Genomic DNA, 23141 nt, shown 5'->3' with positions numbered 1-23141 from the left:
TAGCTGATGTTTAAAGTTAGTGAGGGAAATATAAGTCTCCAGCTTCAGCGATTTTTGCAATTCGTTCTAGTCATTCGCAGCAGCGAAATGGAAGGAAAGGCAGCCAAAGGAGGTGTTGGCTTTGAGGATGACCAGAGAGATATACCTGCTGGAGCGCGTGCTACGGGTGGGTGTTGTTATCGTGACCAGTGAGCTGAGTTAAGGCGGAGCTTTACCTAGCAAAGACTTATAGATGACCTGGAGCCAGTGGGTCTGGCGACGAATATGTAGCGAGGGCCAGCAGACGAGAGCATACAGGTCGCAGTGGTGGGTGGTATATGGGGCTTTGGTGACAAAACGGATGGCACTGTGATAGACTGCATCCAGTTTGTTGAGTAGAGTGTTGGAGGCTATTTTGTAAATGACATCGCCGAAGTCAAGGATCGGTAGGATAGTCAGTTTTACGAGGGTATGTTTGGCGACTTGAGTGAAGGAGGCTTTGCTGCGAAATAGGAAGACGATTCTAGATTTAATTTTGGATTGGAGATGTTTAATGAGTCTGGAAGGCGAGTTTACAGTCTAGCCAAACACCTAGGTTTTTGTAGTTGTCCACATATTCTTAAGTCAGAACCGTCCAGAGTAATGTTGCTAGTCGGGCGGACGGGCGGGTGTGGGCAGCAAACGGTTGAAAAGCATATGCATTTAGTTTTTACAAGCATTTAAGAGCGGTTGGAGGCGACGGAAGGAGTGTTGTATGCCATTGAAGCTCATTTGGAGTTTTGGTAACACAGTGTCCAATGAAGGGCCAGATGTATACAGAATGGTGTCGTCTGCGTAGAGGTGTATCAGGGAACCAGCTCGGAAACCGGATTGCACAGGGGAGACGGTACGGTGGGATTCAAAATGGTCAGTGATCTATTTATTAACTATGCTTTCGAAGACTTTAGACATGCAGGGTAGGATAGATATAGGTCTATAACAGTTTGGGTCTAGAGTGTCACCCCCTTTGAAGAGGGGGATGACCGCTGCAGCTTTCCAATCTTTAGGGATCTCGGACGATACGAAAGAGAGGTTGATCAAACTAGTAATGGGGGTTGCAACAATGGCAGCGGATAATTTTAGAAAGAGAGGGTCCAGATTGTCTAGGCCAGCTGATTTGTAAGGGTCCAGGGTTTGCAGCTCTTTCAGAACATCTGCTATCTGGATTTGGGTGAAGGAGAAGCTGGGGAGGCTTGGGCAAGTAGCTGCTTGTTGGAATAGCCAGGAGGAAAGCATGGCCAGCTGTAGAGAAATGCTTCTTGAAATTCTCGATTATCGTGGATTTATCAGTGGTGACAGTGTTACCTAGCCTCAGTGCACTGGGCAGCTGGGAGGAGGTGCTCTTATTCTCCATGGACTTTACAGTGTCCCAAAACTTTTTGGAGTTAGAGCTCCAGGATGCAAATGTCTGTTTGAAAAAGCTAGCCTTTGCTTTCCTGACTGACTGCGTGTATTCGTTTCTGACTTCCCTGAAAAGTTGCATAACGCGGGGACTATTCGATGCTAGTGCAGTCCACCACAGGATGTTTTTTGCTGGTCGAGGGCAGTCAGGTCTGGAGTGAACCAAGGGCTATATCTGTTCTTAGTTCTAAGGGGCATGCTTATTTAAAATGGTGAGGAAACAACTTTTAAAGAACAACCAGGCATCATCAACTGACGGGATGAGTTCAATATCCTTCCAGGATACCCGGGCCAGGTCGATTAGAAAGGCCTGCTCGCAGAAGTGTTTTAGGGAGAGTTTAACAGTGAAGAGGGGTGGTCGTTTGACCGCGGACCCATAGCGGATGCAGGCAGTGATCGCTGAGATCCTGATCGAAAACAGCAGAGGTGTATTTGGAGGGCAAGTTGGTCAGAATAATATCTAAGAGGGTGCCCATGTTTACGGATTTAGGGTTGTACCTGGTGGGTTCCTTGATAATTTGTGTGAGATTGAGGGCATCTACCTTAGATTGTAGGACTGCCAGGGTGTTAAGCATATCCCAGTTTAGGCCACCTAACAGAATGAATTCTGAAGATAGATGGTGGGCAATCAATTCACATATGGTGGCCAGGGCACAGCTTGGAGCTGAGGGGGGTCTATAACAGGCGGCAACAGTGAGAGATTTATTTCTGGAGAGATTTATTTTTTTAATTAGAAGCTCGAACTGTTTGGGCATAGACCTGGAAAGTATGACAGAACTTTGCAAGCTAACTCCTCCCCCTTTGGCAGTTCTAGCTTGATGGAAAATGTTGTAGTTGGGGATGGAAATCTCCACATTTTGTGGCCTTCCTAAACCAGGATTCAGACACGGCAAGGACATCATGGTTGGCGGAGTGTGCTAAAGCAGTGAGTAAAACAAATTTAGGGAGGAGGCTTCTGATGTTAACATGCATGAAATCAAGGCTTTTTCGGTTACAGAAGTCAACAAATGAGAGAGCCTGGGGACACGCAGGGCCTGGGTTAACCTCCACATCACCCGAGGAACAGAGGAGTAGGATGAGGGTATGGGTAAAGGATATCAAAACTGGTCGTCTAGTGCGTTGGGGACAGAGAATAAAAGGAGCAGATGGGTAGGATAGAACTTATTGCTGTCTAAACTGTCCACTTAAATCCTAAACTTTAAACGTTTTTAATGACAATAGTTTCTGGACATTTACATGCAATTTATGAGCTCATCATCCACAAAAACATAAGTTTACCCATTGCTCCCCCACAAAAAATCTGAGGTCGGAACTATTTTTTCCTTTAGACCATGTTTCCTGGGGCGGGAAGCTCTTCTGTTACACCAAACATGGTTGCTTCCTTCAGCAGGTATGCGAATGTTGTGTTTTTGTTTTAATCTTATTTGAATGTTTCTATATCATATTAAACTAATGTACATTTATTCAGCCTACGATTTAACTAATTTAGTCGAGTAACTCATTCATGAAATGTAGACGATTAATTTAGCAACGCATTCGAATAACATCCGCCAGTTTCACAGCAAGGCGCAGCAGCAACAGTCAATGAGTTAGTTATAAAATATCTTTGGCGCTGCTGAACCAGCATCTTGGGTTTACAGGAGACGTTGAATATGGCGATTTTCCTTTAAGCGCATTCAACTTGCTATTCTCCAGCTTTTCAAGATTAATGTCATATGTTTGGTACTTACCAAATAATTGAGTTTGGCTGAGCAACTAACGTTAGTATTGTAATGACGTTACTGCCGTTCCGGCCGGTATGTACTCCACCCCCCTAAAATAAAAATTCAAAGTTACATGCAACCGAAAATAATCGTATCGTTTTTGAGAAAATGCCAAATCCACCTCTTCTGCACCACCAATAAAATCACCAATTACTACCACGCACAGTTCGGCTGATCCAGCAGCAGAAAGGTCATTGATTTGATCACCTTCAACAGTTTATGAACGCCATACCTATCTGTTGTTTCACCCGCGCTACACCGAACGCAATAATATTTCATGTAAGTAGACAATATAGGGTACTTTTAAAGTTGTATATTTCTAATTAAGCTTTATTTAGTGTTTTAAATCCATTACTAATATTGCAGGATGTGCAAAACTGGCATTCATTCGATTGCATGTGACTTTTTATATAGACTATTTTTGGAAGTACATACCGTCAAAAGGTAGTAATGACGATAGTTGCTCAGCGAAACGCCATTCTTTGGTAAATCCCGAACGTATTTTGACATTATTACGCTTGAAAAGCTGATGAATGGTAAGTGGAATGACTGCTTCCTGGGTTTAAAGGAGAATTGACGGATCGAGTGCTTGTGATTTGCTTGCATAGATAGCTACATTTTCCAACCAATATACATAAGTACTGGTATGGGGATGAGTTGGCAGCTATGTTGTTTTTGAAAATAATTGTATTTGCATGATAATGCCACGGTTTATAATATAATAGCTACAAAGCATTACAAAGTTTTTAAAGCTTCTAATTCACCCTCTTGTCATTTATACAGATACTTCAGGTTTTGATTGAACTGCATTTGGAGGGTGACTCAATCAAGATGGACGAAGAGCCAGAGAGAGCCAAGCGTTGGGAGGGAGGTTATGAGCGAACATGGTAAGGCGCTCACTAAACGTAAGCTTAGGATGAATATAATTATTGGACTGTTGTGTGCGTTTTTACATTTGCTCTTCACCAACTTCAAGAGTAAGAGGCTCTATTGGCAACCAGTCTTTAGGGTGTTATTGTTTGACTCAAGCGAACGTCACCAAAGACATGACTGAAACGGGAACCAATTTGCTGTAATTCATGAGTGGCCCGCAGTGTATAAATACATGTTGTTGAGGCTCTGTCTCACTAATTGGTTGTGTAATATACACACATATGATTTTAGTTTGTGTGTTTAAAAACATTTTTTATAAAGAATGGCAACACTGCCATGTTGATCTGAGCCTCGCTGTTAAAAAAACACATTAGTGTCTGACTTTTGGCTGTCGCAGATGCACCTCCCCCGACTAAACTCCTCGAACTTTGGTCTACAGTGAGGCTGCAACAGCCTTACCACTGAAATGCGGACACTGACTGACTGTCTGTCCATATAGGGAGATCTTGAAGGAGGACGAGTCTGGATCTCTCAAAGCCACTGTAGAGGAAATCCTTTTCCAGGCCAAAAGGAAAAGGGTGTTTGAGAGTCATGGACAAGTTCGGCTTGGGATGGTGAGTTGATTCCTCACCCTCTATTTGCCTTCTCAGATGCCATGTACTTCTTCAGTAAAGTAAGAATGATAACACTACAATATCACGTGTTCCAGATGCGTCACCTGTACGTGGTAATTGACACCTCTAGAACCATGGAAGACCAGGACCTGAAACCCAATCGCCTCACCTCTACACTCAAGGTGAGGAATAGGAGGAGGAAGAGGGGATGGTAGAGATGAGGAGAAATCCAAATACTTGTGAAACATATGGAGCTGAAAAATATTTTGTGATTTGTTTTCTCTCTCTCTCTTCAACTCTGCAGCTGGTGGAATATTTTGTTGAGGAATACTTTGACCAGAACCCCATCAGTCAGGTAGGCCCTCGTTCCACCATTCAATTAGAGTGGGTTTTGTTGTCCCACTGTCATTCGTTCCTGAGCGTTTGTCAATGTAAGCAGCCCTTGGAGCTTGGCTCCTCTCTAGGTTTCTTCCCAGGTTCCAGCCTTTCTAGGGAGTTTTTTTTCTAGCCACAGATACCTCTGCATTGCTTGCTCTTTGGGGTTTTAGGCAGGGTATCTGTAAAGCACTTTGTGACACCTCTGGATGTAAAAAGGTGCTTCATGAAATACATTTGATGGATTGCTACGTCAGCAACGGTGTGTCCTCCTCCTATATGGTCTAGTAATCTAAGAGAACTTAGTCTCTCCTATGGTCTCTTCTTCAGGTGGGCATCATCACCACAAAGAACAAGAGAGCGGAGAAGCTGACTGACCTGGCAGGTGAGAGGTCCGCCTTGGGTCATTCTATGAGGTGTCCCAAGCTTATTCAATATAAGTGCTGTACTTTTTTTGTTGAGATGTTTAAAATAGTTTTCATTTGTATAGATTTATTTTCCATTGTAGGCATTAACGTTTGTGGCTTGCAGGTGTTTTGAGAGTGCATGTTAGTTGTGTGCTGGTTACAGTTCTGCTGACAGTGCTGTTATTCTATCCACAGGCAACCCAAAGAAGCACATTGATGCCCTGAAGAAAGCAAAGGACTCTACGTGTGGAGGAGAACCCTCTCTATATAACTCCCTCAGCCTGGCCATGCAGACACTCAAGTATGCTTCCTGTGTGGTGTGTGTGTGTGTGGTGTGTATATCCATATACTTTTATTTTGTCCCAAGATGTCTGATCCACTTTGTGTTTTCACCCCCTGGCTCTGATCCACTTTGTCTTTTCACCCCCTGGCTCTCCTCAGACACATGCCAGGCCACAGCAGCAGAGAAGTCCTCATCATCTTCAGTAGTCTCACCACATGTGACCCAGCTAACATCTACGAGCTGGTCAAGGTAACAGCAGATCTGGCTGTCTCTGTCTCTTATCACTTACATCCAGGCTGTATCACATTCGTCCGTGATTGGGAGTCCCATACGGCAGCACACAATTGGCCGTGATTGGGCCATACGGCAGCACACAATTGGCCGTGATTGGGAGTCCCATACGGCAGCACACAATTGGCCCAGCGTCGTCCGGGTTTGGCCGGTGTAGGACGTCTTTGTAAATAAGAATTTGTTCTTATTAACTGACTTGCCTAGTTCAATTAAGGTTAATAATTTTCTCTCTCACTTTCCCCAGATGTTTTTCTCTGGTGTTTTCTCTCATGTAGAAACTCTGGTGTAGTTTCTATGTGGTCTTTCTCCTTGTCTCCCTGATCTCTCACTGGTGTCTCCCATTTCATATCTCTGGTGTTTTCTATGTGGTCTTTCTCCTTGTCTCACTGATCTCTCACTGGTGTCTCCCATTTCATATCTCTGATCTCTCCCTGATCTCTCACCGGTGTCTCCCATTTCATATCTCTGGTGTTTTCTCTGTTCTCCATCAGACTCTGAAGGCTCTGAAGATCCGTGTGTCTGTGATTGGCCTGTCAGCCGAGGTGCGTGTCTGCACGGTGCTCACCAGAGAGACCGGAGGGTCGTACCATGTGATCCTGGATGAGAGCCACTTCAGGGAGCTGCTGATGTTTCATGTGAAGCCTCCTCCTGCTACCTCCTCCTCCGAGTGTTCCCTCATACGCATGGGTCAGACACACATAGAGCTTCAGCACATAGACTGGCTCAGTCCTAACCACACAACGTTATTTCTGATCTCCACTGTTTCTATTCTCTCTCCCTCCAGGTTTCCCCCAGCACACCATAGCCTCTATATCAGACCAGGATGCCAAGCCTTCTTTCAGCCAGGCCCATCTGGACAGCACTAGTGGTGGTCCCGGTCTGTCTATGGGAGGGTACTTCTGTCCACAGTGCCAGGCCAAGTACACTGAGCTACCTGTCGAGTGTAAAGTCTGTGGTACGTGGTGCCTAGCTTACTGTGAAGTCTACCGAGTGTTTAAGTCTAGTGTGTGGTGTCTAGCCGAGTGTTTGTCCCAATCGTCTCTCCTTCTTCACTTGTTTACTATTTCCCACATCTTAATGCATTGGTTTGCTGTAGGCACGGGCTAGAGGGAGTTTCTCAAAGCAATAATTTTCTTTCATATCGGGAAGTGAACAAGTGTACACTTCGGGAGGAAGGCATTTTGGGAAATACCTTCTGCGTACATATATTGAGATGACCCGTGTTTGTGTGTGTACTACGACAGACGTGACTAAAGTGTGTGTGTTCCCCCAGGGCTGACACTTGTCTCCGCTCCTCACCTGGCCCGCTCCTTCCACCACCTCTTCCCCCTGGAGGCCTTCCAGGAGAGTCCTCTGCTGCTGCACCACACAGAGAGGTTCTGTGAAGCCTGCCAGGGGGAGCTGAAAGACAAGAGTGTGTTCACGTGTCCGTCGTGCAACAGTGTGTTCTGCGTGGAGTGTGACCTGTTCATCCACGACACGCTGCACTGCTGCCCCTCTTGCATCCACAGCCGCAGTGCCCCCTGAGATGCTGTGGTCAAAAGTAGAGGACTATGTAGGACTTATGGGTAACCTCAGACAAGTGCCAATATATCTGCACACACTTTAAAGATGTTTACTCATTTGGAGGTCCTTCAGTGCTTTGGGCCCTTACAGAATTTACCTCTGGAGTTGTGTTGCTAGGACATTTGGAATTGACTTTGGCTGTATTACTTGGAGTTGATCTTGGAGTTGACTTTGGAGTTGTCCTGTATCCAGGCTGACATCTAAAGCTAGAGGAACGACTTTACCTCAATGATGGTTGGATTGAGATGGAACTGCTGAAACTCTGAGCATCGATATCACCGGTTGGCTAGTGCCGGATGGCTCCGGCAGCAGCATAGAATGGACCAAACCTTTTCAATAAACTTCAGCTCTTTTGTAGAGATCTTATTGTATGTTCTCTTTATTCATGTAGACTCGTCTGTCTGTCCCCATCTCTTAGCCAGAGCCTTCCATTAAATGACAGGGTTTTACAATCAATATTTTTCATTTCAACATTTTAATTCTCACAAAATCTGAAAAACACACAGGCACAACAAACAAAGCCCCAGCAGGGCATCTGAGATCAGTGCATGTACTGCATTGAGACATTACGACGCCAAATCATTACATCGTAAATGCAGCAAAAACACACCAAGATCAGCAAAAACACACAACAAGTGAGGCAACAAATGCAATAGTAGGAGCCTCCTCTGAGATGCAGGACTGGGCTGTTTCTCCTGGGATCAGTAACCAAGATAACGCTTATGTGGAGAAAATCTCCTGGTGGTTATGATCCCCTAAGAAGTGGGGACAACCATTTTATATATATATATATATAAAAAAAGGCACATTTATGCTGACAGTATTGTATAATAAATTCATCACACAAAAAAATGACAAACCGAGTCGTAGACACGTCTGTTTTAAAAGTTGAGGTGAGGATAACTGATTAACTGAGTAAATTCTTATAAATTTACCGAAGATGAAAAATAAAAAAACAAAAATGTGCCAACCGGTGTTACCAACACTGCTCAATGCACTGAGGAAATATTATTCTTTAAAAGGGGAGTCGAGATTGACAAATTTACAAATCATCTTGCATCATAAATAACTAGTCAGTATTATTTCTACATCAGTTAGTCACAATTTCCGCATAATTGATCCCGGTTTTGATGCTCTCAAAAACAGCCATAATCATTCTGCGATCTAGACCAGGGATTATCGACGAGATTCAGCCGCGGGATGATTTTTCTCTTGGGGGGGGGGTACATAATTCCAAATCATTTGTAGACCACAAGAGGCCCAAACATATGTTTGACGAAAACATAATCATTTCGAACCTTGTTTACATTTGTATACGATCATGTCTCCCTATTATGCGTGAAAATCAGCTGGTTGATTTCCTGGGGTTTTTAAGATTTTATGTCCCAACAATAAAAAAAATATTTTCTCAGAAAACTTTGGGGGGGCAAATAAAACCAGCTACGGCCAAATTCGGCCCGCTAGTTGGGGAACCCTGCTCTAGACCCCTCCCTGCCCTGTACTGCATAGAAGGCCTATAGATCCTCGTGGCCCCGTGTCTCTGTCCTGGCTCCCTGGGCCTGTCTGTCCAGCCAGGCCTTTAGCTGGGGCAGGTGCTGGTCCATCCAGCGGATGTTTTCTTCAATGCTCTCATATGTCTGCTGAATACACCTCAGACCAGAACCTGTCTCCTCAGACAGAGAGTCAAAGAACCCGCGAACCTGGGGGGGGGAGGGGAGGGGGGGGGGGAGACATGGGCAGACTGCTTACAATAGATCTTAAACACATCTACTATATACAGCTAAATGTGAGCCTATGAACACGCAGACAGTAATACACTAACAGTAGGGTGTTATTATGAGGGAAACATTTGAGTGCCTTTTGAATTTTGTCGTTATTACAGCTGACAAAAACTATATAGCTACATAATGTAAGGTAATGGTAGTGGTATTATCAAACACCAGAGTAGACAGACTCTTACCTCGTCCATCATCTCCCTGGTGGAGTACTGGTTGGTCACACCGGTCACCATGCCTGAGATAGAGTGGGACCCCAGGTCAAACCTACAGGTCAAAAGGTCATGGGGGTTAGGTATACAGACACCTCAAAGAAAATGACAACTTTATGCAAATGATCAACGCAACCAGATAATCAATCAGAGGGAGGGTTTTGCTAGCTAGTTCTGACACCATGCTGGACAGGCTAACAGCCAACAGTTCCGCTTTGCATGCTGTTCTGAAGATACCATGAGGGGAGATCTTGGTGATTCCTTGCTACAAGGTAGTTTCTAGTATAACCACAGCGTAAGATCATCAGACTCACTTCTTCACCAGTGTGTGCCAGTTGTGTCTGAGGAAGTCCCAGGCCAGCTTGTACCCTTTGGGGTTCCTGCTGACAGAGATGACCACATGAGGAAGGTCCTGAGTCTTCATCACCTCGCCCGCAAGACTCTGCTCCATTAACCTGGGGGGGGGGGGGGGGGGGACACAGGGGGTGTGAGGGAGAGGTCAAACCACCGCATCTGCTATGCAAAGTGGCAGAGCTAAAGCGTTGTTTGTCAGACCAGGAGACATCCCACAAAACAGTCTTCTCATGAAAACGTAGCGCCACGTAACGGTGAGACTCTCACGAACACGATGGCGTTCTCCGCTTTGCTCTACGATGCCCACAAACCCCCCGGGACTCGTCTGAAGGTAACCCGGTATCACTTTAAAACATTTATGGAGGTATGAAGGTCGTTTTGAGACAACACAAAAGGGGTTAAATATGTGATATAGATTTAGGACAGACTTTAATCTTTATTCTGGAATGTCTGTTTTCCATTTATGAATGTTATTCAGTGTATTTCTATTGGCTATAGTAGTAAAGCCCAAATTCATTTTTTTTTTTATACCTACCGGGGTCCTAAAATTCTAAATCAAATAGCTAAATGATCCATGGTATGACCGCACCTCAAAGGTTTAGACTTTTAGAGGTTTAAATGCAATACAGAGCAGCAAGATAGCAGAGCAGCAAGTTCTGAGGACTGTAGCTTACAGAGAGATAGTTCTGAGGACTGTAGTTTACAGAGAGATAGTTCTGAGGACTGTAGCTTACAGAGAGATAGTTCTGAGGACTGTAGCTTACAGAGAGATAGTTCTGAGGACTGTAGTTTACAGAGAGATAGTTCTGAGGACTGTAGCTTACAGAGAGATAGTTCTGAGGACTGTAGCTTACAGAGAGATAGTTCTGAGGACTGTAGCTTACAGAGAGATAGTTCTGAGGACTGTAGCTTACAGAGAGATAGTTCTGAGGACTGTAGCTTACAGAGAGATAGTTCTGAGGACTGTAGCTTACAGAGAGATAGTTCTGAGGACTGTAGCTTACAGAGAGATAGTTCTGAGGACTGTAGCTTACAGAGAGATAGTTCTGAGGACTGTAGCTTACAGAGAGATAGTTCTGAGGACTGTAGTTTACAGAGAGATAGTTCTGAGGACTGTAGCTTACAGAGAGATAGTTCTGAGGACTGTAGCTTACAGAGAGATAGTTCTGAGGACTGTAGCTTACAGAGAGATAGTTATGAGGACTGTAGCTTACAGAGAGATAGTTCTGAGGACTGTAGCTTACAGAGAGATAGTTCTGAGGACTGTAGCTTACAGAGAGATAGTTCTGAGGACTGTAGCTTACAGAGAGATAGTTCTGAGGACTGTAGTTTACAGAGAGATAGTTCTGAGGACTGTAGCTTACAGAGAGATAGTTCTGAGGACTGTAGCTTACAGAGAGATAGTTCTGAGGACTGTAGTTTACAGAGAGATAGTTCTGAGGACTGTAGTTTACAGAGAGATAGTTCTGAGGACTGTAGCTTACAGAGAGATAGTTCTGAGGACTGTAGCTTACAGAGAGATAGTTCTGAGGACTGTAGCTTACAGAGAGATAGTTCTGAGGACTGTAGCTTACAGAGAGATAGTTCTGAGGACTGTAGCTTACAGAGAGATAGTTCTGAGGACTGTAGCTTACAGAGAGATAGTTATGAGGACTGTAGCTTACAGAGAGATAGTTATGAGGACTGTAGCTTACAGAGAGATAGTTCTGAGGACTGTAGCTTACAGAGAGATAGTTCTGAGGACTGTAGCTTACAGAGAGATAGTTCTGAGGACTGTAGCTTACAGAGAGATAGTTCTGAGGACTGTAGCTTACAGAGAGATAGTTCTGAGGACTGTAGCTTACAGAGAGATAGTTCTGAGGACTGTAAGCAGGAGAGATAGTTCTGAGGACTGTAGCTTACAGAGAGATAGTTCTGAGGACTGTAGCTTACAGAGAGATAGTTCTGAGGACTGTAGCTTACAGAGAGATAGTTATGAGGACTGTAGCTTACAGAGAGATAGTTCTGAGGACTGTAGCTTACAGAGAGATAGTTCTGAGGACTGTAGCTTACAGAGAGATAGTTCTGAGGACTGTAGCTTACAGAGAGATAGTTCTGAGGACTGTAAGCAGGAGAGATAGTTCTGAGGACTGTAGCTTACAGAGAGATAGTTCTGAGGACTGTAGCTTACAGAGAGAGAGTTCTGAGGACTGTAGCTTACAGAGAGATAGTTCTGAGGACTGTAGCTTACAGAGAGATAGTTCTGAGGACTGTAGCTTACAGAGAGATAGTTCTGAGGACTGTAGCTTACAGAGAGATAGTTCTGAGGACTGTAGCTTACAGAGAGATAGTTCTGAGGACTGTAGCTTACAGAGAGATAATTCTGAGGACTGTAGCTTACAGAGAGATAGTTCTGAGGACTGTAGCTTACAGAGAGATAGTTCTGAGGACTGTAGCTTACAGAGAGATAGTTCTGAGGACTGTAGCTTACAGAGAGATAGTTCTGAGGACTGTAGCTTACAGAGAGATAGTTCTGAGGACTGTAGCTTACATAGAGATAGTTCTGAGGACTGTAGCTTACAGAGAGATAGTTCTGAGGACTGTAGCTTACAGAGAGATAGTTATGAGGACTGTAGCTTACAGAGAGATAGTTCTGAGGACTGTAGCTTACAAAGAGATAGTTCTGAGGACTGTAGCTTACAGAGAGATAGTTATGAGGACTGTAGCTTACAGAGAGATAGTTCTGAGGACTGTAGCTTACAGAGAGATAGTTCTGAGGACTGTAGCTTACATAGAGATAGTTCTGAGGACTGTAGCTTACAGAGAGATAGTTCTGAGGACTGTAGCTTACATAGAGATAGTTCTGAGGACTGTAGCTTACAGAGAGATAGTTCTGAGGACTGTAGCTTACAGAGAGATAGTTCTGAGGACTGTAGCTTACAGAGAGATAGTTCTGAGGACTGTAGCTTACAGAGAGATAGTTCTGAGGACTGTAGCTTACAGAGAGATAGTTCTGAGGACTGTAGCTTACAGAGAGATAGTTCTGAGGACTGTAGCTTACAGAGAGATAGTTCTGAGGACTGTAAGCAGGAGAGATAGTTCTGAGGACTGTAGCTTACAGAGAGATAGTTCTGAGGACTGTAGCTTACAGAGAGATAGTTCTGAGGACTGTAGCTTACAGAGAGATAGTTCTGAGGACTGTAGCTTACAGAGAGATAGTTCTGAGGACTGTAGCTTACAGAGAGATAGTTCTGAGGACTGTAGCTTACAGAGAGATAGTTCTGAGGACTGTAGCTTACAGAGAGATAGTTCTGAGGACTGTAAGCAGGAGAGATAGTTCTGAGGACTGTAGCTTACAGAGAGATAGTTCTGAGGACTGTAGCTTACAGAGAGATAGTTCTGAGGACTGTAGCTTACAGAGAGATAGTTCTGAGGACTGTAGCTTACAGAGAGATAGTTCTGAGGACTGTAGCTTACAGAGAGATAGTTCTGAGGACTGTAGCTTACAGAGAGATAGTTCTGAGGACTGTAGCTTACAGAGAGATAGTTCTGAGGACTGTAGCTTACAGAGAGAAAGTTCTGAGGACTGTAGCTTACAGAGAGATAGTTCTGAGGACTGTAGCTTACAGAGAGATAATTCTGAGGACTGTAGCTTACAGAGAGATAGTTCTGAGGACTGTAGCTTACAGAGAGATAGTTCTGAGGACTGTAGCTTACATAGAGATAGTTCTGAGGAAAGTAGCTTACAGAGAGATAGTTCTGAGGACTGTAGCTTACAGAGAGATAGTTATGAGGACTGTAGCTTACAGAGAGATAGTTCTGAGGACTGTAGCTTACAAAGAGATAGTTCTGAGGACTGTAGCTTACAGAGAGATAGTTATGAGGACTGTAGCTTACAGAGAGATAGTTCTGAGGACTGTAGCTTACAGAGAGATAGTTCTGAGGACTGTAGCTTACATAGAGATAGTTCTGAGGACTGTAGCTTACAGAGAGATAGTTCTGAGGACTGTAGCTTACATAGAGATAGTTCTGAGGACTGTAGCTTACAGAGAGATAGTTCTGAGGACTGTAGCTTACAGAGAGATAGTTATGAGGACTGTAGCTTACAAAGAGATAGTTCTGAGGACTGTAGCTTACAGAGATAGTTCTGAGGACTGTAGCTTACAGAGAGATAGTTCTGAGGACTGTAGCTTACAGAGAGAGAGTTCTGAGGACTGTAGCTTACAGAGAGATAGTTCTGAGGACTGTAGCTTACAGAGAGATAATTCTGAGGACTGTAGCTTACAGAGAGATAGTTCTGAGGACTGTAGCTTACAGAGAGATAGTTCTGAGGACTGTAGCTTACAGAGAGATAGTTCTGAGGACTGTAGCTTACAGAGAGATAGTTCTGAGGACTGTAGCTTACAGAGAGATAGTTCTGAGGACTGTAGCTTACATAGAGATAGTTCTGAGGACTGTAGCTTACAGAGAGATAGTTCTGAGGACTGTAGCTTACCGAGAGATAGTTATGAGGACTGTAGCTTACAGAGAGATAGTTCTGAGGACTGTAGCTTACAAAGAGATAGTTCTGAGGACTGTAGCTTACAGAGAGATAGTTATGAGGACTGTAGCTTACAGAGAGATAGTTCTGAGGACTGTAGCTTACAGAGAGATAGTTCTGAGGACTGTAGCTTACATAGAGATAGTTCTGAGGACTGTAGCTTACAGAGAGATAGTTCTGAGGACTGTAGCTTACATAGAGATAGTTCTGAGGACTGTAGCTTACAGAGAGATAGTTCTGAGGACTGTAGCTTACAGAGAGATAGTTCTGAGGACTGTAGCTTACAGAGAGATAGTTCTGAGGACTGTAGCTTACAGAGAGATAGTTCTGAGGACTGTAGCTTACAGAGAGATAGTTGTGAGGACTGTAGCTTACAGAGAGATAGTTCTGAGGACTGTAGCTTACAGAGAGATAGTTCTGAGGACTGTAGCTTACAGAGAGATAGTTCTGAGGACTGTAGCTTACAGAGAGATAGTTCTGAGGACTGTAGCTTACAGAGAGATAGTTCTGAGGACTGTAGCTTACAGAGAGATAGTTCTGAGGACTGTAGCTTACAGAGAGATAGTTCTGAGGACTGTAGCTTACAGAGAGATAGTTCTGAGGACTGTAGCTTACAGAGAGATAGTTCTGAGGACTGTAGCTTACAGAGAGATAGTTCTGAGGACTGTAGCTTACAGAGAGATAGTTCTGAGGACTGTAGCTTACAGAGAGATAATTCTGAGGACTGTAGCTTACAGAGAGATAGTTCTGAGGACTGTAGCTTACAGAGAGATAGTTCTGAGGACTGTAGCTTACAGAGAGATAGTTCTGAGGACTGTAGCTTACAGAGAGATAGTTCTGAGGACTGTAGCTTACAGAGAGATAGTTATGAGGACTGTAGCTTACAGAGAGATAGTTCTGAGGACTGTAGCTTACAAAGAGATAGTTCTGAGGACTGTAGCTTACAGAGAGATAGTTATGAGGACTGTAGCTTACAGAGAGATAGTTCTGAGGACTGTAGCTTACATAGAGATAGTTCTGAGGACTGTAGCTTACAGAGAGATAGTTCTGAGGACTGTAGCTTACATAGAGATAGTTCTGAGGACTGTAGCTTACAGAGAGATAGTTCTGAGGACTGTAGCTTACAGAGAGATAGTTATGAGGACTGTAGCTTACAAAGAGATAGTTCTGAGGACTGTAGCTTACAGAGATAGTTCTGAGGACTGTAGCTTACAGAGAGATAGTTCTGAGGACTGTAGCTTACAGAGAGATAGTTCTGAGGACTGTAGCGTACAGAGAGATAGTTCTGAGGACTGTAGCTTACAGAGAGATAGTTCTGAGGACTGTAGCTTACAGAGAGATAGTTCTGAGGACTGTAGCTTACATAGAGATAGTTCTGAGGACTGTAGCTTACAGAGAGATAGTTCTGAGGACTGTAGCTTACAGAGAGATAGTTCGGAGGACTGTAGCTTACAGAGAGATAGTTCTGAGGACTGTAGCTTACAGAGAGATAGTTCTGAGGACTGTAGCTTACATAGAGATAGTTCTGAGGACTGTAGCTTACAGAGAGATAGTTCTGAGGACTGTAGCTTACAGAGAGATAGTTATGAGGACTGTAGCTTACAAAGAGATAGTTCTGAGGACTGTAGCTTACAGAGATAGTTCTGAGGACTGTAGCTTACAGAGAGATAGTTCTGAGGACTGTAGCTTACAGAGAGAGAGTTCTGAGGACTGTAGCTTACAGAGAGATAGTTCTGAGGACTGTAGCTTACAGAGAGATAATTCTGAGGACTGTAGCTTACAGAGAGATAGTTCTGAGGACTGTAGCTTACAGAGAGATAGTTCTGAGGACTGTAGCTTACAGAGAGATAGTTCTGAGGACTGTAGCTTACAGAGAGATAGTTCTGAGGACTGTAGCTTACAGAGAGATAGTTCTGAGGACTGTAGCTTACATAGAGATAGTTCTGAGGACTGTAGCTTACAGAGAGATAGTTCTGAGGACTGTAGCTTACCGAGAGATAGTTATGAGGACTGTAGCTTACAGAGAGATAGTTCTGAGGACTGTAGCTTACAAAGAGATAGTTCTGAGGACTGTAGCTTACAGAGAGATAGTTATGAGGACTGTAGCTTACAGAGAGATAGTTCTGAGGACTGTAGCTTACAGAGAGATAGTTCTGAGGACTGTAGCTTACATAGAGATAGTTCTGAGGACTGTAGCTTACAGAGAGATAGTTCTGAGGACTGTAGCTTACATAGAGATAGTTCTGAGGACTGTAGCTTACAGAGAGATAGTTCTGAGGACTGTAGCTTACAGAGAGATAGTTCTGAGGACTGTAGCTTACAGAGAGATAGTTCTGAGGACTGTAGCTTACAGAGAGATAGTTCTGAGGACTGTAGCTTACAGAGAGATAGTTGTGAGGACTGTAGCTTACAGAGAGATAGTTCTGAGGACTGTAGCTTACAGAGAGATAGTTCTGAGGACTGTAGCTTACAGAGAGATAGTTCTGAGGACTGTAGCTTACAGAGAGATAGTTCTGAGGACTGTAGCTTACAGAGAGATAGTTCTGAGGACTGTAGCTTACAGAGAGATAGTTCTGAGGACTGTAGCTTACAGAGAGATAGTTCTGAGGACTGTAGCTTACAGAGAGATAGTTCTGAGGACTGTAGCTTACAGAGAGATAGTTCTGAGGACTGTAGCTTACAGAGAGATAGTTCTGAGGACTGTAGCTTACAGAGAGATAGTTCTGAGGACTGTAGCTTACAGAGAGATAGTTCTGAGGACTGTAGCTTACAGAGAGATAATTCTGAGGACTGTAGCTTACAGAGAGATAGTTCTGAGGACTGTAGCTTACAGAGAGATAGTTCTGAGGACTGTAGCTTACAGAGAGATAGTTCTGAGGACTGTAGCTTACAGAGAGATAGTTCTGAGGACTGTAGCTTACAGAGAGATAGTTATGAGGACTGTAGCTTACAGAGAGATAGTTCTGAGGACTGTAGCTTACAAAGAGATAGTTCTGAGGACTGTAGCTTACAGAGAGATAGTTATGAGGACTGTAGCTTACAGAGAGATAGTTCTGAGGACTGTAGCTTACATAGAGATAGTTCTGAGGACTGTAGCTTACAGAGAGATAGTTCTGAGGACTGTAGCTTACATAGAGATAGTTCTGAGGACTGTAGCTTACAGAGAGATAGTTCTGAGGACTGTAGCTTACAGAGAGATAGTTATGAGGACTGTAGCTTACAAAGAGATAGTTCTGAGGACTGTAGCTTACAGAGATAGTTCTGAGGACTGTAGCTTACAGAGAGATAGTTCTGAGGACTGTAGCTTACAGAGAGATAGTTCTGAGGACTGTAGCGTACAGAGAGATAGTTCTGAGGACTGTAGCTTACAGAGAGATAGTTCTGAGGACTGTAGCTTACAGAGAGATAGTTCTGAGGACTGTAGCTTACATAGAGATAGTTCTGAGGACTGTAGCTTACAGAGAGATAGTTCTGAGGACTGTAGCTTACAGAGAGATAGTTCGGAGGACTGTAGCTTACAGAGAGATAGTTCTGAGGACTGTAGCTTACAGAGAGATAGTTATGAGGACTGTAGCTTACAGAGAGATAGTTCTGAGGACTGTAAGCAGGAGAGATAGTTCTGAGGACTGTAGCTTACAGAGAGATAGTTATGAGGACTGTAGCTTACAGATAGATAGTTCTGAGGACTGTAGCTTACAGAGAGATAGTTATGAGGACTGTAGCTTACAGAGAGATAGTTATGAGGACTGTAGCTTACAAAGAGATAGTTCTGAGGACTGTAGCTTACAGAGAGATAGTTATGAGGACTGTAGCTTACAGAGAGATAGTTCTGAGGACTGTAGCTTACAGAGATATAGTTATGAGGACTGTAGCTTACAGAGAGATAGTTCTGAGGGCTGTAGCGTACAGAGAGATAGTTCTGAGGACTGTAGCTTACAGAGAGATAGTTCTGAGGACTGTAGCTTACAGAGAGATAGTTCTGAGGACTGTAGCTTACAGAGAGATAGTTCTGAGGACTGTAGCTTACAGAGAGATAGTTCTGAGGACTGTAGCGTACAGAGAGATAGTTCTGAGGACTGTAGCTTACAGAGAGATAGTTCTGAGGACTGTAGCTTACAGAGAGATAGTTCTGAGGACTGTAGCTTACAGAGAGATAGTTCTGAGGACTGTAGCTTACAGAGAGATAGTTCTGAGGACTGTAGCTTACAGAGAGATAGTTCTGAGGACTGTAGCTTACAGAGAGATAGTTCTGAGGACTGTAGCTTACAGAGAGATAGTTCTGAGGACTTTAGCTTACAGAGAGATAGTTCTGAGGACTGTAGCTTACAGAGAGATAGTTCTGAGGACTGTAGCTTACAGAGAGATAGTTCTGAGGACTGTAGCTTACAGAGAGATAATTCTGAGGACTGTAGCTTACAGAGAGATAGTTCTGAGGACTGTAGCTTACAGAGAGATAGTTCTGAGGACTGTAGCTTACATAGAGATAGTTCTGAGGACTGTAGCTTACAGAGAGATAGTTCTGAGGACTGTAGCTTACAGAGAGATAGTTATGAGGACTGTAGCTTACAGAGAGATAGTTCTGAGGACTGTAGCTTACAAAGAGATAGTTCTGAGGACTGTAGCTTACATAGAGATAGTTCTGAGGACTGTAGCTTACAGAGAGATAGTTATGAGGACTGTAGCTTACAAAGAGATAGTTCTGAGGACTGTAGCTTACAGAGATAGTTCTGAGGACTGTAGCTTACAGAGAGATAGTTCTGAGGACTGTAGCTTACAGAGAGATAGTTCTGAGGACTGTAGCGTACAGAGAGATAGTTCTGAGGACTGTAGCTTACAGAGAGATAGTTCTGAGGACTGTAGCTTACAGAGAGATAGTTCTGAGGACTGTAGCTTACATAGAGATAGTTCTGAGGACTGTAGCTTACAGAGAGATAGTTCTGAGGACTGTAGCTTACAGAGAGATAGTTCGGAGGACTGTAGCTTACAGAGAGATATTTCTGAGGACTGTAGCTTACAGAGAGATAGTTATGAGGACTGTAGCTTACAGAGAGATAGTTCTGAGGACTGTAAGCAGGAGAGATAGTTCTGAGGACTGTAGCTTACAGAGAGATAGTTATGAGGACTGTAGCTTACAGATAGATAGTTCTGAGGACTGTAGCTTACAGAGAGATAGTTATGAGGACTGTAGCTTACAAAGAGATAGTTCTGAGGACTGTAGCTTACAGAGAGATAGTTATGAGGACTGTAGCTTACAGAGAGATAGTTCTGAGGACTGTAGCTTACAGAGAGATAGTTATGAGGACTGTAGCTTACAGAGAGATAGTTCTGAGGACTGTAGCTTATAGAGATAGTTCTGAGGACTGTAGCTTACAGAGAGATAGTTCTGAGGACTGTAGCGTACAGAGAGATAGTTCTGAGGACTGTAGCTTACAGAGAGATAGTTCTGAGGACTGTAGCTTACAGAGAGATAGTTCTGAGGACTGTAGCTTACAGAGAGATAGTTCTGAGGACTGTAGCTTACAGAGAGATAGTTCTGAGGACTGTAGCGTACAGAGAGATAGTTCTGAGGACTGTAGCTTACAGAGAGATAGTTCTGAGGACTGTAGCTTACAGAGAGATAGTTCTGAGGACTGTAGCTTACAGAGAGATAGTTCTGAGGACTGTAGCTTGCAGAGAGATAGTTCTGAGGACTGTAGCTTACAGAGAGATAGTTCTGAGGACTGTAGCTTACAGAGAGATAGTTCTGAGGACTGTAGCTTACAGAGAGATAGTTCTGAGGACTGTAGCTTACAGAGAGATAGTTCTGAGGACTGTAGCTTACAGAGAGATAGTTATGAGGACTGTAGCTTACAGAGAGATAGTTCTGAGGACTGTAAGCAGGAGAGATAGTTCCGAGGACTGTAGCTTACAGAGAGATAGTTCTGAGGACTGTAGCTTACAGAGAGATAGTTCTGAGGACTGTAGCTTACAGAGAGATAGTTCTGAGGACTGTAGCTTACAGAGAGATAGTTCTGAGGACTGTAGCTCACAGAGAGATAGTTCTGAGGACTGTAGCTTACAGACAGATAGTTCTGAGGACTGTAAGCAGGAGAGATAGTTCTGAGTGTTGTAAGCAGGAGAGATAGTTCTGAGGACTGTAAGCAGGAGAGATAGTTCTGAGTGATGTAAGCAGGAGAGATAGTTCTGAGTGATGTAAGCAGGAGAGATAGTTCTGAGTGATGTAAGCAGGAGAGATAGTTCTGAGGACTGTAAGCAGGAGAGATAGTTCTGAGTGATGTAAGCAGGAGAGATAGTTCTGAGTGATGTAAGCAGGAGAGATAGTTCTGAGTGATGTAAGCAGGAGAGATAGTTCTGAGTGATGTAAGCAGGAGAGATAGTTCTGAGTGATGTAAGCAGGAGAGATAGTTCTGAGGACTGTAAGCAGGAGAGATAGTTCTGAGGACTTCATGTTAACCCACCGCTTTAGCTTGTGTTGCAGAGGGCTGATGGACAGGGCAGACTTGATGCGGCTCTTGACAGATGTGTGCTGCGAATGGCGGTACTTCTCAAAGAGGAAATCCCACCCCTCGGGGTCACGAGCACCAATGGCAAACACCGCCAAGCTGACATCACTGGGGAGACTGAGGAAGAAGAGAGAGAGAGGGGGTTGTCCCAATACTCTAGCATGCTCTCCTTCTTTTCTCTCTTTACCTTCAGGACAAAAAAAAAAGGTTATTTTCATTGAATTGAATGGTTTGACCTCTGACCTCATGTTGCCGTCGGAGGCCCTCCACTTGTTGAAGAGGTGTGTGGCGGTAGCGACACAGGGGGGATGGTTCCTGACAGAACCGAACAGCAGCAGGTAGCTCCTTAGAACCCTCTGGGAAACAGAGCCCTCGTCACTCCACGTCTGACGGTCTATCAAACCCCGGAACAGCTCCACGATGTAGTCCTGACAAACAGATATTATATCTCTATTCAATCCATCAATCAAACGTATTGATAAAGACCTTTTTTACATCACCAGTTGTCACAACCTCTAGTCACCGAAGAGCAAGCAGAAGCACAGTGACAAAAGCTCAGTCAAAAAACTCTGGAAGAAAGAAACCTGAAGAGGATCCGGACCCCCTTACCTTCATCTGATTCTCCAGACCCTCCATGTCTCTCTTCTCCATCAGTTTGTAGAGAGGAACCAGCTCCCCCAGACCCTGGGTGACAGGCATGATGTCTGTCTCCTTGGACAGATACAGAGACAGGTCCAAGGCTGTGTCCAGTCCTACCTTACCAACACTACAATGGAGAAAGGGGACATGATATTAGGGACAGATACTGGGACAGGTCCAAGGCTGTGTCCAGTCCTACCTTACCAACACTACAATGGAGAAAGGGGACATGGTGTTAGGGACAGATAATGGGACAGGTCCAAGGCTGTGTCCAGTCCTACCTTACCAACACTACAAAGGAGAAAAGGGACATCACACATGACTATTCTGTGTTGAGCGGATAAAGTGATCACGTCCTCCTATACGCTCACAGTTCTAATGTAACTTTAGTTGTGATACCAAGCCTTCGGCTGTTGTTTTGATCTGTAATACAAGGCTGCATGATGCCACTCTAATTTAAAAAATAAATCAAAAAGTCTCATGAAAGGCTCTTCTCTGTTTCTTACGTAGGCTGCACACACTCCATCAGTCTCTCATTCACACACACACCGCGGTTACGTTTTAATATGCCAGGTAGGCTGCACACACTCCATCAGTCTCTCATTCAACAAGAGGTTACCCTGCCAGGTAGGCTGCACATAATCCATCAGTCTCTCATTCACACACACACCGCGGTTACGTTTTGAATATGCCAGGTAGGCTGCACACACACCGCGGTTACGTTTTAATATGCCAGGTAGGATACACACACACCGCGGTTACGTTTTGAATATGCCAGGTAGGATACACAGGTTGTAAAGCAGATTAAATGTGCTTCATGTTAAGAATTGACATGACTGGGCTTATAAGAACACGTTTCACTCGACTCTGTAGGCTATGTGCTCTCCAACCCTGTTCCGACTCTGTAGGCTATGTGCTCTCCAACCCTGTTCCGACTCTGTAGGCTATGTGCTCTCCAACCCTGTTCCGACTCTGTAGGCTATGTGCTCTCCAACCCTGTTCCGACTCTGTAGGCTATGTGCTCTCCAACCCTGTTCCGACTCTGTAGGCTATGTGCTCTCCAACCCTGTGCTCTTTATTGGAGCAACTCTCTTAAACACAACCATTTGACATCCATAAATACACTGAACAAAAATATAAACGCAACATGTAAAGTGTTGGTTCCATGTTTCATGAACTGAAATAAAAGATCCCAGAAATGTTCCATACACACAAAAAGCTTATTTAGCAAATTAGTTTACATCCCTGTTAGTGAACATTTCTCTTTTGCCAAGATCATTCATCCACCTGACAGGTGTGGCATATCAAGAAGCTGATGAAACACCATGATCATTATACATGGACAATAAAAGGCCACTCTAAAATGCGCAGATTTGTCACATAACACAATGACACAGATCTCTCAAGTTTTGAGAGAGCGTGCAATTGACATGCTGACTGCATGAATGTCCACCAAAGCTGTTGCCAGATAATTGAAATGTTAATTTCTCTACAATAAGCCACCTCCAATGTCGTTTTAGAGAATTTGGTAGTACGTCCAACCAGCCT

General features: G+C 43.9%; 2 protein-coding genes across 7 annotated transcripts in view; one reads left to right on the top strand and one right to left on the bottom strand.

The window, feature by feature from the left end:
* The first annotated feature begins 2582 nt into the window (after positions 1-2582).
* On the top strand, positions 2583-7953 carry gtf2h2 (general transcription factor IIH, polypeptide 2). Of its 5 annotated transcripts, none has more exons than XM_020470579.2 (11): positions 2583-2809; positions 3966-4069; positions 4555-4669; positions 4765-4851; positions 4974-5024; positions 5375-5429; positions 5647-5752; positions 5893-5983; positions 6517-6712; positions 6810-6980; positions 7299-7953. In XM_020470579.2, exons 2-11 carry the CDS (start codon positions 4014-4016, stop codon positions 7550-7552), a joined length of 1182 nt encoding a protein of 393 aa, XP_020326168.1. In that variant the 5' UTR covers positions 2583-2809; positions 3966-4013; the 3' UTR covers positions 7553-7953. The 5 variants fall into 5 exon arrangements, with proteins under 5 accessions (XP_020326168.1, XP_020326170.1, XP_020326167.1 ...); XM_020470581.2 differs by lacking the exon at positions 2583-2809 and adding an exon at positions 2986-3007; XM_020470578.2 differs by lacking the exon at positions 2583-2809 and adding an exon at positions 3236-3461.
* Positions 7953-23141, bottom strand: part of erap1b (endoplasmic reticulum aminopeptidase 1b) — a 35501-nt gene continuing 20312 nt past the window's right edge. Inside the window, exons 15-21 of one of the 2 annotated variants that reach the window (XR_004210730.1) lie at positions 21564-21720; positions 21198-21382; positions 20910-21071; positions 9893-10033; positions 9552-9633; positions 9026-9291; positions 8048-8992 (exon numbers count right to left, since the gene is read on the bottom strand). Coding sequence is in view for 1 of the 2 variants with exons in the window: in XM_031829629.1 (XP_031685489.1) it covers positions 9106-9291; positions 9552-9633; positions 9893-10033; positions 20910-21071; positions 21198-21382; positions 21564-21720 (913 nt within the window). In the remaining variant the exon portion in view is untranslated. Of the gene's footprint in view, positions 9292-9551; positions 9634-9892; positions 10034-20909; positions 21072-21197; positions 21383-21563; positions 21721-23141 lie in introns of both variants that reach the window. The other variant, XM_031829629.1, reaches the window with a different exon arrangement.

The sequence above is a fragment of the Oncorhynchus kisutch genome, linkage group LG8 (genome assembly GCF_002021735.2).
Source record: "Oncorhynchus kisutch isolate 150728-3 linkage group LG8, Okis_V2, whole genome shotgun sequence".
Lineage (NCBI taxonomy): Eukaryota > Metazoa > Chordata > Actinopteri > Salmoniformes > Salmonidae > Oncorhynchus > Oncorhynchus kisutch.
The sequence above is the reverse complement of the archived record's forward strand: the minus strand, read 5'-3'. Positions and strand labels throughout refer to the sequence as shown.